The sequence below is a fragment of the Bos grunniens genome, chromosome 29, assembly GCF_055505025.1.
Source record: "Bos grunniens cultivar Pamir isolate PY7600 chromosome 29, Bosgru_T2T1.0, whole genome shotgun sequence".
NCBI classification, from domain to species: Eukaryota; Metazoa; Chordata; class Mammalia; order Artiodactyla; family Bovidae; genus Bos; species Bos grunniens.
The window spans coordinates 50197984-50212097 of NC_141193.1; the positions used below are offsets into that span (position 1 = coordinate 50197984).

Sequence of the window (14114 nt, forward strand, 5' to 3'; positions counted from 1 at the left end):
CCTTTCCACAATGTAGAAGCAGGTCAGGTGTATTTCCTTTTTTAAACTGGCTCCCAAGCTATTTTATTATATGAAACAATCGTTTTCTTCTTATCCAAAAATCTTATCTACATGTGCAAATTGAGTATTCAGCCAATTTTTAATGTATAATTGAAATTCCATATTAATTACTGTGTTTTATTTTCACTAACACTATTATTTGCACTCAGTTAAATATGTAAATACTTATGGGACCTGAATGTATTAGAACTTTTCATGTGTGTAACTAGAAATGTCTCCAGCAGATTAATAATCTGTCTCTGCAGCCTACTATGGCCTAAATTAACAATGTAATCATAACAATTTATCAAGTTTAACTTTTATTCATTTTAATTTGTAGACTTGAATCATCTTATTCACCGTCTATTAAAGAAACAGAAAAAAAAAGGAAAGAGCTATTTTCAGTGACCCCAGATCAACCAGATCATGAAAAAGAGTTGAACAAGGTATGGTAAATAAGGAGCTCCATTCTTCCAGGCAGATCTGAAATCTTTGAATACAAAGGGAAAAAAAATCTTCCCTCTCACTCCCTTCTTCCTCCTGCTATTGATGTATTTTCTCCTAAGACAATAACCTACCAAGCTGAAATTCTGACACTTCTCAGTGTGAAGCTATAGGGAACACAAACGTCAGGTCATCACTCTACTGCTAGGACACTGCTCGTGACAGGTAGAGGGCCTCGGGCTCCGTGAAAGGCAGTTGATGGCAAGAGTGAGAGCTCAGCCAGGCACTCAGCCACATGCCAGGTGCATAAACGAGGAAGTTGCCTGTGCCAGTTGCTCAAAGTCCTGTTTCCAGGATGGGGCTGGGCTAATTAGTCCTACCTCATAAGGTCATGGGGCTTCCCTTGTGGCTCAGCCGGTAAAGAATCCACCTGCAATGCAGGAAACCTGCCTTCGATTCCTGGGTTGAGAAGATCCCCTGGAGAAGGGAAAGACTACCCACTCCAGTGTTCTGGCCTGGAGAATTCCATGGACTGTATAGTCCATGGGGTTGCAAAGAGTCAGACATGACTCAGCGACTTTGATTTCACTTCAGTTCACTTCATAAGGTCATGATGAGTAAACGAGCTAATACTAGCTGCTACTTAAACAACTCTTGGGCTTCCCTGGTGGCTCAGACGTAAAGAATCTGCCTGCAATGCAGGTGACCCCGGTTCAATCCCTGGGTCAGGAAGATCACCTGAAGCAGGGAATGGCTATCCACTCCAGGATTCTTGCCTGGAGAATCCCATGGAGTGAGGAGCCTGGGGAGCCCCGGTCCATGGAGTTGCAAAGAGCTGGACACAACTGAGCAACTAACATTAAATTGCTCTTGCCATGTGCCAGAAGCTGTTCTAAGGGCTTAGCAAAACCTGATTCTTATATTCCTCACAACCGTCTGATAAAGTGAAAGTCGCTCAGTCATGTCCGACTTTTTGCAAGCCCATGGACTACACAGTGCATGGAATTCCCCAGGCCAGAGTACTGGAGTGGGTAGCCATTCCCTTCTCCAGGGGATCTTCCCAACCCAGGAATCGAACTTGGGTCTTCTGCATTGCAGGTGGATTATTTACCAACTGAGCTACCAGGGAAGCCCTCCCATCTGATAAAGTAGGTACTAATACTATCCTCTTTTATATTTGAGGAAACTAAACCACAGAGAAGGTCAGTAATTTCCACCAATATTATAGCTATTAAGTGGCAGAGGCCAGATCTGAATCTAGGCAATCTGGCTCTAGAGTTCATACTCTTCCTTTAAATCCAGAAAATAATGCAAGTAAAGTGCTTAGAACAGGGCCTCCCTAGCTCAGGAGAAGCACCTAATAGATGTTCGCTGCTGTTACTGTTGGTTACACCAAACATGTAGCAAGTACTTTGCCAGCAGCTGGGAACAGGAGTATGAATAAGACCTGGACACTGCCATGGAAGACCCTGTGGGTTTCAACTCTCCTACAAAAAAATACCTCTGTTCTTCCTCTAGTAAAATTCCATTGTGGGTTTTTTTTTCCCGTAAGTTTATCCTGGCTGCTACTCACTTTCCTATTCTTTAGGTTTAAGGATTACACAGCATATTCATTAATGTATAGTCTAAACAATTGTTAAAAGTAGGAAAAACCTGGGCATGGCTTTGAATTATCATCCATTGCCCAGAACAGTGCTGAACACAATGAGGGGAAAGAAATATTTAGCGGCCAAATCAATATTAATGCTGAGGTCTCCCATAATTGTATAGGGTCATAAGTTCAACAAACATTTATTGAGTATCTAGTAGGATCCCTGGTGGTGCAGCTGGTAAAGAATCCACCTGCAATGTGGGAGACCTGGGTTTGATCCCTGGGTTGGTAGAATACCCTGGAGAAGGCTGCCGTCTCCAGTATTCTGGCCTGGAGAATTCCATGGACTGTAGTCCATGGGCTCAAAAAGAGCCAGACATGACTGAGTGACTTTCACTTCACTTCAGGACTAGTGCTATTCTGCTTATTTCTGAGGAAATACAATAATGTAAAAGACAAGTCCCATCTCCTGAAAAATTGACTATGAGGCAACTATTAAGTGTAGAAAAAGTTGTTATGAATTAATGAACATTTTTCTTATGTTTTTCACATAATCTCCTGAAACTAATTTTACTGATATTTTAAAATATAATTTGTAAAACTATTCTTTACTGAAGACCCCAGTGAATACCTTATGATGAAAGGTTGATTAAAGACTCCCAAAGTATAGTTATACTGTTCTTAACCTTATAGATTTAGGTAGAGTAATACAGCTTAGTGACAGACGGAATCTACTGGTTCTGCCTAGTTTTGATATGGAGGGAGAGAATGCCAGGCACAAATCTCTGCACAGGCTCTGGGAGGCCTCTAGATGACACATTGCTGTGCAGAAAAGCTAGCAAATAAATTGTGTATAAATAGCTAGAGTTTCCAGGAAGTGTTTGGAGAGAGCATTTCATTCTGTAATAAAACCAACAAGAGCCATATATTGTGACTCTTGCAAGTATTTTATTTTTCTCTTTTTTCAATATAGAATGATTTTTAGTCACTAATTTTGTGATAAAATTGACATTTTTAATAAACCCAAAAGTCATTTAGAGCTAGGTAAATTAAGCTCATTTAAAGAGTTTTGAAGTATAGCATGCTTTAATATCTAAATGTTGAGAAAATAATAAAAAATAACTTACTCCTTCTTCATGACAGTATATTCATTTTTTCCCACATTTTAGAAGTACTATTTTAAGAACATGTTAAGCTACATCAGTCCAGTTCAGTCGCTCAGTCATGTCTGACTCTTTGTGACCCCATGGACTGCAGTACGCCAGGCTTCCCTGTCCATAAACATCTCCTGGAGCTTGCTCAAACTCATGTCCATGGAATCAGTGATGCCATCCAACTGTTTCATCCTATGTCATCCCCTTCTCCTCCTGCTTTCAATCTTCTCAGCATCAGGGTCTTTTCTAAGGAGTCAATTCTTCACATCAGGTAGTCAAAGTATTGGCATTTCAGCTTCAACATCAGTCCTTCCAATGAATATTCAGGACTAATTTCCTTTAGGACAGACTGGTTGGATCTCCTTGCAGTCCAAGGGACTCTCAAGAGTCTTCTCCAACACCACAATTCCAAAGCATCAGTTCTTCAGTGCTCAGCTTTCTTTATAGTCCAACTCTCACATCCATACATGACTACTGGAAAAACCATAGCTTTGACTAGATGAACCTTTGTCAGCAAAGTAATGTCTCTGCTTTTTAATATACTGTCTAAGTTGGTCATAGCTTTTCTTCCAATGAGTAAGCATCTTTTAATTTCATGGCTTCAGTCACCATCTGCAGTGATTTGGAGCCCAAAAAATAAAGTCTGTCACTGTTTCCATTGTTTCCCCATCTATTTGCCATGAAGTGCTGGGACCAGATACCATAATCTTAGCTTTCTGAATGTTGAGTTTTAAGCCAACTTTTTCACTCCCCTCATTCTCTTTCATCAAGAGGCTCTTTATTTCTTCTTCACTTTGTGCCATAAAGGTGGTGTCATCTGTGTATCTGAGATTACTGATATTTCTCCCGGCAATCTTGATTCCAGCTTGTGCTTCATCCAACCTGACATTTTACATGATGCACTCTGCATATAAGTTAAATAAACAGGGTGACAATATACAGCCTTGATGTACTTCTTTACCAATTTGAAACCAGTCTGTTGTTCCATGTCCGGTTCTAACTGTTGCTTCTTGACCTGCATACAGATTTCTCAGGAGGTAGGTAAGGTGGTCTGGTATTCCCGTTATTTTAAGAATTTTCCACAGTTTGTTATAATCCACACAGTCAAAGGCTTTGGCATAGTCAATAAAGCAGAAGTAAATGTTTTTCTGTAACACTCTAGCTTTTTTGATGATCCAACGGATGTTGGCAATTTGATCTCTGGTTCCTCTGCCTTTTCTAAATCCAGCTTGAACATCTAGAGGTTCACTGTTCATGTACTGTTGAAGCCTGGCTTGGAGAATTTTGAGCATTACTTTGCTAGCGTGTGAGATGAGTGCAATTGTGCAGTAGTTTGAACATTCTTGCATTGCCTTTCTTTGGGATTGAAATGAAAACTGACCTTTTCTAGTCCTGTGGCCATTGCTAAGTTTTCCATATTTGCTGCCATATTGAGTGCAGCATTTTAACAGCATCATCTTTTAGGATTTGAAATAGCTCAACTGGAATTCCATTACCTCCACTAGCTTTGTTTATAGTGATGCTTCCTAAGGCCCACTTGACTTCACAATCTAGGATGTCTGGCTCTAGGTGAGTGATCACACCATCGTAGTTATCTGGGTCATGAAGATCTTTTTTGTACAGTTCTGTGTATTCTACATCAGAGGGATGCAATCATAAAATCCAAATTGAGACACGTTATAGAACAACCGCAGTGTTCATCAGATAAATTATAAGGAAAAAAATTGGAGAGAGGAGATGGGAGACAAAAGGAGATGTGTAATACTGTGCTGGGCAAATGCGCTTGTACTCCAGCCTCCTAGTCTATGCTTCTGCTCTTACGACTGGGTAATTTAGACCCAGCCAGTTCCTTCCCTGAGAGTCTTTTTTTTTTTTTTTTTCATTTATATTTTTAAATGATGGAGTTAGACCACGTGATTTCCAAGGTTACATCCAACTCTGAAATTCTAAAAATGTTAGTATAAAGAATAGATCCAGGTAAGGGATTGGTGGTATGAAGCCTGAAGCTGGACCACCTGCCTTCCTGACCTGAGTATTTTCCATGTTAGGTCATCCCACTCTGGCTTTTTTCCAATGTGGGAACCACATTCCAGGGCTTTGCTCAGACAGGTTACACAGCAGAGTGTAATCAGACTGCCTGTTACCAGGAATGTGATTTATGAACAGTTGCATATCTTACTTTTCTATCTAATCTGGAAAATAGAGATTGTGGGGATTAAATAAGATGATGTATGTAGAGTATTTAGAGAACACACACATGCATGCAGGCACAAAGAGAGGCTTTAAAAATATAGGAGCTGGTCTCAATGCGTGCACCACATTTAAATCTCTATTCAAACAAATAAATTTAAAAAACATTCATCACACCTCTGATACAAATATAAATTTGATACTGCCTGGGTATTATATGATATTGAGGAATTGTTAATATTTTTAAGACATTATTCTGGTTACATTTGAAGAGAGAGAGCACACTCATAATCTTTTAGAGATTATGTCTTGAAATTTTTAAAGAAGAAATGAAAAAAAGTTTTTGAAGTAAGTTCCCTGGTGTAAATTCATATAAATCTCTTTGTGCATGGCCCCTGCTTAACCTCCAGCCTTACTTCTCACAGCGCACTGAGTCCAGCCTCGTCAGGCTGCTTGTGGCTCACTGAGCGTGCCCCTCCCTCTGACCCCTTTCCTTCGCTGCACTCGTTGCCTGGGAGCCCATCCCCGTCTGTCTCTCCCCTCGGGCTTCTGTTCATCCCTGTGTCAGTCCCAGGCCCCTTCCTCTGGGACCTGTCCTGATACCCACAGGCTGGAGTAAGCGCTGCTCCACCATGTGCTGCTGACACTGGTTGCTGCACTCTGTTGTAACTGTGTATTTTCCCGCTTCCTCTGATGGACTGTGATTTTCTTTTTCTGAGAACAGTAATTATGTACTTTATCTCAGAACCTCAAGAATCAGAGACAGTGAATTAGAAATGGTGAATGATTTCTAAGGGCCTCCCAGATGGCTCAGTGGTAAAGAATCTGCCTGCAATGCAGGAGACACAAGAGACATGGATTTGATCCCTGGGTTGGGAAGACCCCCTGGAGAAGGAAATGGGAACCCGCTCCAGTATTCTTGCCTGGGAAATCCCATGGACAAAGGAGCCTGGAGGGCTGTGGTCCACGAAAGTGCAAATGATTTCTAGGAAGATGAGAGGAGGCTAAACTAAGACGGAGGTAGTAGGAATGGAGAGCAGAGGCAGGACTCAGGAGAGGCTGAAACAGAAGGACCATGGTTTCCTACCTGACTTGATTTGGGAGGGTGAGGGTGGGGAGGAGTCCAGGGTGACCCAGCAGTTTCTACCATGGGAGGTTTAGCGAATGTTAAGAATATGAGATTCCACAGGCTAAGAAAAGTGGGTGATGCTTTTTCATGAACACATGAAGTTTGAAATTTATTATAACATGATTCTGAAAAACACAGTGTTCAGTCACAAATAGTACAGCACAATTTAGTCCCCCAAAAAGCACGGAATTTAGAGCCAACAGTCCTAAGTTCTGTACCTCGTCCTTCCAGTTCATAGTTTATGACTTTGAGCAAGTCCCTTCTCTGAGCCAACTCTTTTCTCCCTAAAAACTGGTTCGTCAGTCTCTTGGTGGTAGGGCCAGCACTCGTCCATGGCACCAATCCCAGAGTGGTGGTTTGATGGGTATAAAGTAAGTTCCACAAGACAAGTAAGTTCCACATCTGCTGTACAACCCAGTGCAACAGTCAACAGTACAGTATTGTGCGGATAAAGATTTGTTAGAAAGGCAGAAGAGTGTTCTTACCATACACACAAAATTATTAATAAAACCACAAAGGGACACAGAGAAACTTTTAAAGACAACTATAATGATTATTATGTCTGTGTCCAAACTCACCAGATTTTATCCATGAACTGTGTGCAGTTTTCCGTATACCAAGTATACGTCAGTGAAGCTGGGGGAAGTGCTAGATAATACATTCCCCACCTTCCCGTCAAAGTAGTCACTGAAGTGGTATCAGTAGTTGGTGATGACTTGCACACAGTAAGAAGTAGAAGTGAAAAAGAACTTTTGAAAGTGGAAGGAAAAAGTAAATGAATCATTATTGTATCTTTTTAATTCAACATTGATCAGAAAAGGGGGGTTAGGTGGGGTCTGCCTAAGTTTAAGGTAGGACAGAAAGACAGCACATGATCAGTGAACCCTTTCAGCTGCCTTTCTGAAGGATTTGTTGCTGTTTTCTGGAAAATATCTGCTGCAGATAAGAAGTCATCTCTATCAGGAGGAAGAGTACCATAGCTCTGAGCAGGAAAGAATGAGGAATGAAATCTCTGACCTAACACAGGAGCTTCATCAGAAGGAGATCACTATAGCAACTGTCATGAAGAAAGCTGCCCTTCTGGAAAGACAGTTAAAAATGGAGCTAGAGATAAAAGAGAAAATGCTGTCGAAACAACAGGTATGCGAGGGGCAGGAGCGCCTGTCCAGGTCACCCTTGTTCAGTGCAGAGTCACCTTGCTTACTGACTGCGGGAAGTGTTCTCTTTCTTCTACGGTTTCTGAGTCTAGCAGCACAGAAATGCTTAGTGGAGTCACATAACACCTGGGTGAGATAACGCAAAGTGTCATCAACCAAAAACCGGGGAAGCAAGGGGCAGCACAGGACGATTTCTGTAAATCTCACGCCGTCGTCTTCTGGCGACCCAGGTGATCGCCCCCACAGCAACAGCACGCGGTGGTCACAGATTGCTTCCTGGATTTGTTTTCCTTAGTTCGTCGATTAACATTTTTAACTTAAGAAGAGCTTTTACTCCAGCTTTTCATGGACATTTCTCACTCCCATTTCATATATTTATTTTAGAATTTTGAAAAATGGATATTGAAAATGAAGATTAGCTCATATGCGCTGAATATTCACCTAATGCATAGCATGGTTCATGGAAAAAAACAGCGATTATAACATTCTACTGTTCAGATACTGCAAGTGACTTCTAAGTCTTCCCTTCCTTCTTCCCTCCCCTCCTATTTATTTTGAAATTCCCTCAATCCTTTGGTGGTGGTGGTGGTTTAGTCACTTAGTCGTGTCCGACTCTTTGCAACCCCATGCACTGTAGCCCACCAGGCTCCTCTGTCCGTGGAATTCTCCAGGCATGAATACTGGAGTGGGTTGCCATTTCTTTCACCACCTCAATCCTGTACTCATTATCAAATTGGTGACCTGCTACTGAAAGTGTAGAGTTTCTCTGCATTATTACCCCAAATATAGTTTTTGAGAGCACCATTCAATAATTTTCTAGATCTGTGATGGTTACTGCGGCTTCCCTGTTGGCTCAGATGATAAAGAATCTGCCTGGAATGTGAGAGACCCAGGTTTGATCCCTGGGTTGGGAAGATCCCCTGGAGAAGGGGATGGCAACCCACTCCAGTATTCTTGCCTTGAGAATTCCATGGACAGAGGAACCTGGTGGGCTACAGTCCATGCAAAAAGTCAACAACAGGGCTATTTAAATCCTGTGTATTGTAAAAATAAGAAAATATTCTGGCTTTGCTCTAGTATAAGCCTTAAACTGTGATTAACCTGTAAAATACACATGAAAACTACAAAAATGAGATGATAGCATTGGCTGCACTGTATAGGAATTGATATTTTACAGGTGTTAACACTGATCTAGGCAGTTGGATTAAGAATGGTTTTCATTTTAACCTTTATACTTTTCTATATTTTTAGACTTTTGTCAAGGAGAATATATTTTATAATTTACAAAAGTAAATCTTTTTAAGGAAAGTGCTTTATGTAGAAAAGAGCCCTAGACAAATAAAAGGTCAGATGCCATGTCTAAATACTGTCAAGTAGAAGAAATTAGGGAGAAAATAAATTAGGAGACAAAATGAAGTAGTCACAAAAAAAGAAGGAAATTTGGCAGGAAGAACAAAACTTAACATGAAATCATATTTGCATGTTGTAAAAATTAATCAGGTAATGAAGAAACTTAATGGACAGTGTTATTCAACCATGTTTTTAAAATTGTGATTTTTTTTCTGGTGATAATTTGCATACCATAAAAAAGCAGAAGTGAGAAATGGAATTTGGGAATGGGAAAGGGTAATCAATCAGTATAGTTTGTTTTTAATTTGGCAGCAATCAGGAAAGGAGGGTACAGTGGGGCCTGCCGAAGATCAGAGAACTGAATGAGAATACCTGATTTACAATGAGCCTGCCTAAGTGTCTCCCTTTGCTACTCTTAGAAAATATTTATATTAATTTTATTAATTTAACAAAGTAAAATTAATTTTCATAGAATTGTGGGCTCTTATTACGAATATCACATTCACTTTTAACTACTAATCTCCTTTCAGATGTTGGATACGAGGTACAAAGCTGTCAGGACTGAAAACACACACCTGAAAGGCATGATGGGAGACTTGGACCCTGGACGGTACATGGTAATGTGCTGACGCCACTCAGTAGCTTGAACAGAGAGCTTGCCTCCTTGGCCAGATACTGTTTACTGAACGCCTCCCGCCTGTCAGGCGTGCAGGAGTCAGGCTGACAAAGTATCTCGTACTTGGATGGAATTTACTTTTATCTGCAGGCTGGAACATTTGAATTTCTGGTTTTCTCCTTGTTCTTTTCTTGAATTGGGCTCAATTCAAATTATTTCCTCAAACATATATTACTGTCCTGGCCTTTGCGTCTGGACTCCTACACCCTGCACGGCCCGACTCCTGTCAGTTCCACTTGATGACCTGCCCCTGAGACTCCAGTCAGAACAGGTAGTTCCAGACTCACTTGGGCCGATTTGTCTCATAGCTTGTCACTCCCCCCTCATGGGGAACAAGGACCGAGTGGTGCCTTATTAACGTGTCACCAATACTTCCCAACGTCAGGGGGAAAGTCTTCAGTGAATGCTGGTTGAATAAAAAGAAGAATGGATCAGTGAACGATTGAGATCTGGCCTTGTGGTTTTAACTGGTGCCTTTACAGGCTCACACAAGACAGCTTAAACAGGTTACGTGCCTTTCTTTTCAGTTGTTTCATAGAACAGTTGAGGTTTGCTTTTTTACATGTGAAATAGGAGAACGTTTATTTATTGAACTAATAAAATATCATAGTTACTTGTTTATCATTTATTTGCTTTGAGTAAATATTCTGAGATAAAATAATTTACTGCCAGTGCAGGGAATGCAGGGGATCCGAGTAAGGCGATTGCTTAACTTGGCCTCGGATTCCTCACTGTAAAGCGATAAAGTTGGATCACGCATTCTCCATAGTCCTTTCTTAAGTCAGGATTCTGTATTTCTTTCTTTGTCAGTATTTTTATTTTTGAATTTTTAATTGAAGTATAGTTGGTTTACAATATTATGTAAGTTACAGGTATACTACTTAGTGATTCACAATTTTTAAGGTTATTCTCTATTTATAGTTATTATAAAATATTGGCTATATTCCCTGTGTTATACAATATATCCTCATAATTTATTTTATACATAATAATTTGTGCCTCTTAATTCCCTCCTGCTCTCTCTCTGTCTGCGACTGTCTTTTTTGTTATATTCACTATTTGTTTTATTTTTTGTATTATACATAGGAGTGGTGTCACACAGTGTTTGTCTTTCTCTGACTTATTCCACTTGGCCTCATACCCTTCCAGTCCATCCATGTTGTTGCACATGGCAAAATCTCACTCTTTTTATAGCCAAGTAGTATTCCATTGTGTGTGTGTGTGTGCGAACCACGCCATCTTTATCTATTCACCTGTTGATGGACACTTAGGTTACTTCCATATCTTGACAATTTTGCTGTGAACATCGGGGTACACGTATCTTTTTGAGCCATGTTTTTGTTTTTCTCAGATATTTATATACCCATGAGTGAAATTGCTGGGTCGTAAGATAGTTCTATCTTTAGTGTTTTGAGAAACTTCTTGACTGTTTTCCACAGTGGCTGCACCAATTTGCATTCCCATCAACAGTGTATGAGGGTTTCCTTTTCTCCATGTTCTCACCAACACTTGTTATTTGTATTCTTTTTGATGATAGCCATTCTGACAAGTGTGAGGTGATAATCTCATTGTGGTTTCAATTTGCATTTCTCTGACGATTAAGAATGTTGAGCAATGTTTCTTGTGCCTGTTATCCATCTGAATGTTCTCCTTGGAAAACTATTCAGTTTTTCTATTTTTTAATTGGGTAGTTTGTTTTGTTGATATTGAGTGCATGAGATGTTTACATACTTTTGATATTAACCCTTGTTGATCATATCATATTTTCTTGCATTCAGTCAGTCAGTTCAGTCAGTTCAGTCACTCAGTCGTGTCCGACTCTTTGCAACCCCATAAATTGCAGCACGCCAGGCCTCCCTGTCCATCACCAACTCCTGGAGTTCACTCAAACTCATGTCCATTGAGTCGGTGATGCCATCCAGCCATCTCATCCTCTGTTGTCCCCTTCTTCTCCTGCCCCCAATCCCTCCCAGCATCAAGAGTCTTTTCCAATGTGTCAACTCTTCGCATGAGGTGGCCAAAGTATTGGAGTTTCAGCTTTAGCATCATTCCTTCCAAAGAACACCCAGGACTGATCTCCTTTAGAATGGACTGGTTGGATCTCCTTGCAGTCCAAGGGACTCTCAAGAGTCTTTTCCGGCTTCCACCATCTTTCCAGCCCTCAGTCAGATGGGCGCAGAGACGCTTCTGGAAGTAACATCACGATGGCTGCCCAAGGAGAACCCCAAGTTCAGTTCAAACTTGTTTTGGTTGGTGATGGTGGTACTGGAAAAACTACGTTTGTGACGCATCATCTGACTGGTGAATTTGAGAAGAAGTATGTAGCTACCTTGGGTGTTGAGGTCCATCCTCTTGTGTTCCATACCAACAGAGGACCTATTAAGTTCAATGTATGGGATACAGCTGGTCAGGAGAAATTTGGTGGACTGAGAGATGGTTATTATATACAAGGTTAGTGTGCCATTATAATGTTTGACGTAACATCAAGAGTTACAAGAATGTGCCTAACTGGCATAGAGATCTGGTTCGAGTGTGTGAGAACATCCCAATTGTGTTGTGTGGCAACAAAGTGGATATTAAGGACAGAAAGGTTAAGGCAAAGTCAACTGTCTTCCACCGAAGGAAGAATCTTCAGTACTATGACACTTCTGCCAAAAGTAACTACAACTTTGAAAAGCCCTTCCTCTGGCTTGCTAGAAAACTGATTGGAGACCCTAACTTGGAGTTTGTCGCCATGCCTGCTCTTGCCCCGCCAGAGGTGGTCATGGACCCAGCCTTGGCAGCACAGTATGAGCACGATTTAGAGGTTGCTCAGACAACTGCTGTCCCGGATGAAGATGATGACCTGTGAGAAAGTGAAGCTGGGGCCCAGCGTCAGAAGTCCAGTTTTATAGGCAACTGCCCTGTGATGTCAGTGGTATAGTGTGTTTGCCACTTTATTATACAGCTAAGCAGAACATGTGCTTAATCTTTGGATGCTGAAGGAGATGGATGGGCTTTGGAGTGAATGTGGCAGTTTAAAAAAAAAAACCTTCATTTTTTGGACCTGCATATTTAGGTGTTTTGGAATACAGTTGTTTCCTCCTTGAGTTTCAAATATAAGACTGCTATAGTCACATGACAATATTGAGAGGTGGAATCTTGTTTGTTACTGTCATTCCCATTCTTTTTCATTTAGAATTAGAATAAAGTTGTATTTCAAATATCTAAAAAAAAAAAAAAGGGTCTTTTCCAACACCACAGTTCAAAAGCATCAATTTTTCAGTGGTCAGCTCTCTTCACAGTCCAACTCTCACATCCATATATGACTACTGGAAAAACCATAGCCTTAACTAGACGGACCTTTGTTGGCAAAGTAACGTCTCTGCTTTTGAATATGCTATCTAGGTTGGTCATAACTTTCCTTCCAAGGAGTAAGCGTCTTTTAATTTCATGGCTGCGGTCACCATCTGCACTGATTTTGGAGCCCAAAAAAATAAAGTCTGACACTGTTTCCACTGTTTCCCCATCTATCTCCCATGAAGTGATGGGACCAGATGCCATGATCTTTGTTTTCTGAATGTTGAGCTTTAAGCCAACTTTTTCACTCTCCTCTTTCACTTTCATCAAGAGGCTTTTGAGTTCCTCTTCACTTTCTGCCATAAGGGTGGTGTCATCTGCATATCTGAGGTTATTGATATTTCTCCCAGCAATCTTGATTCCAGCTTGTGCTTCTTCCAGTCCAGCGTTTCTCATGATGTACTCTGCATATAAGTTAAATAAGCAGGGTGACAGTATACAGCCTTGACGAACTCCTTTTCCTATTTGGAACCAGTCTGTTGTTCCATGTCCAGTTCTAACTATTGCTTCCTGACCTGCATACAGGTTTCTCAAGAGGCAGGTCAGGTGGTCTGGTATTCCCATCTCTTGAAGAATTTTCCACAGTTTATTGTGATCCACATAGTCAAAGGCTTTGGCATAGTCAATAAAGCAGAAACAGATGTTTTTCTGGAACTCTCTTACTTTTTCCTTGATCCAGTGGGTGTTGGCAATTTGATCTCTGGTTCCTCTGCCTTTTCTAAAACCAGCTTGAACATCTGGAAGTTCACGGTTCACATATTGCTGGAGCCTGGCTTGGAGAATTTTGAGCATTACTTTATTAGCGTGTGAGATGAGTGCAATTGTGCGGTAGTTTGAGCATTCTTTGGCATTGCCTTTCTTTGGGATTGGAATGAAAACTAACCTTTTCCAGTCCTGTGGCCACTGCTGAGTTTTCCAAATTTGCTGGCAGTAGGTTGTCTTTTCAATTTGCCATTCGTTTCCCTTTAATTAAAAGAAATGGTGGCCCACTCCAGTGCTCTTGCCTGGAGAATCCCGGGGAGCCTGGTGGGCTGCCATCTATGGG

At 40.9% G+C, this 14114-nt stretch overlaps 1 protein-coding gene and 1 pseudogene across 15 annotated transcripts in view; both read left to right on the forward strand.

Moving 5' to 3' along the window:
• Nucleotides 1–14114, forward strand: part of DEUP1 (deuterosome assembly protein 1) — a 143732-nt gene that overhangs the window by 74797 nt on the left and 54821 nt on the right. For 11 of the 15 annotated variants that reach the window (XM_086383230.1, XM_086383229.1, XM_086383239.1 and 8 more), the window contains 3 exons: nt 380–485; nt 7490–7687; nt 9585–9671. In XM_086383230.1, the coding sequence (XP_086239356.1) occupies nt 380–485; nt 7490–7687; nt 9585–9671 (391 nt within the window). The remainder of the gene's footprint in view (nt 1–379; nt 486–7489; nt 7688–9584; nt 9672–14114) is intronic. The other 4 variants (XM_086383237.1, XM_086383236.1, XM_086383243.1 and 1 more) reach the window with 1 other exon arrangement.
• LOC147342640 (GTP-binding nuclear protein Ran-like) lies at nt 12053–12603 on the forward strand (annotated as a pseudogene).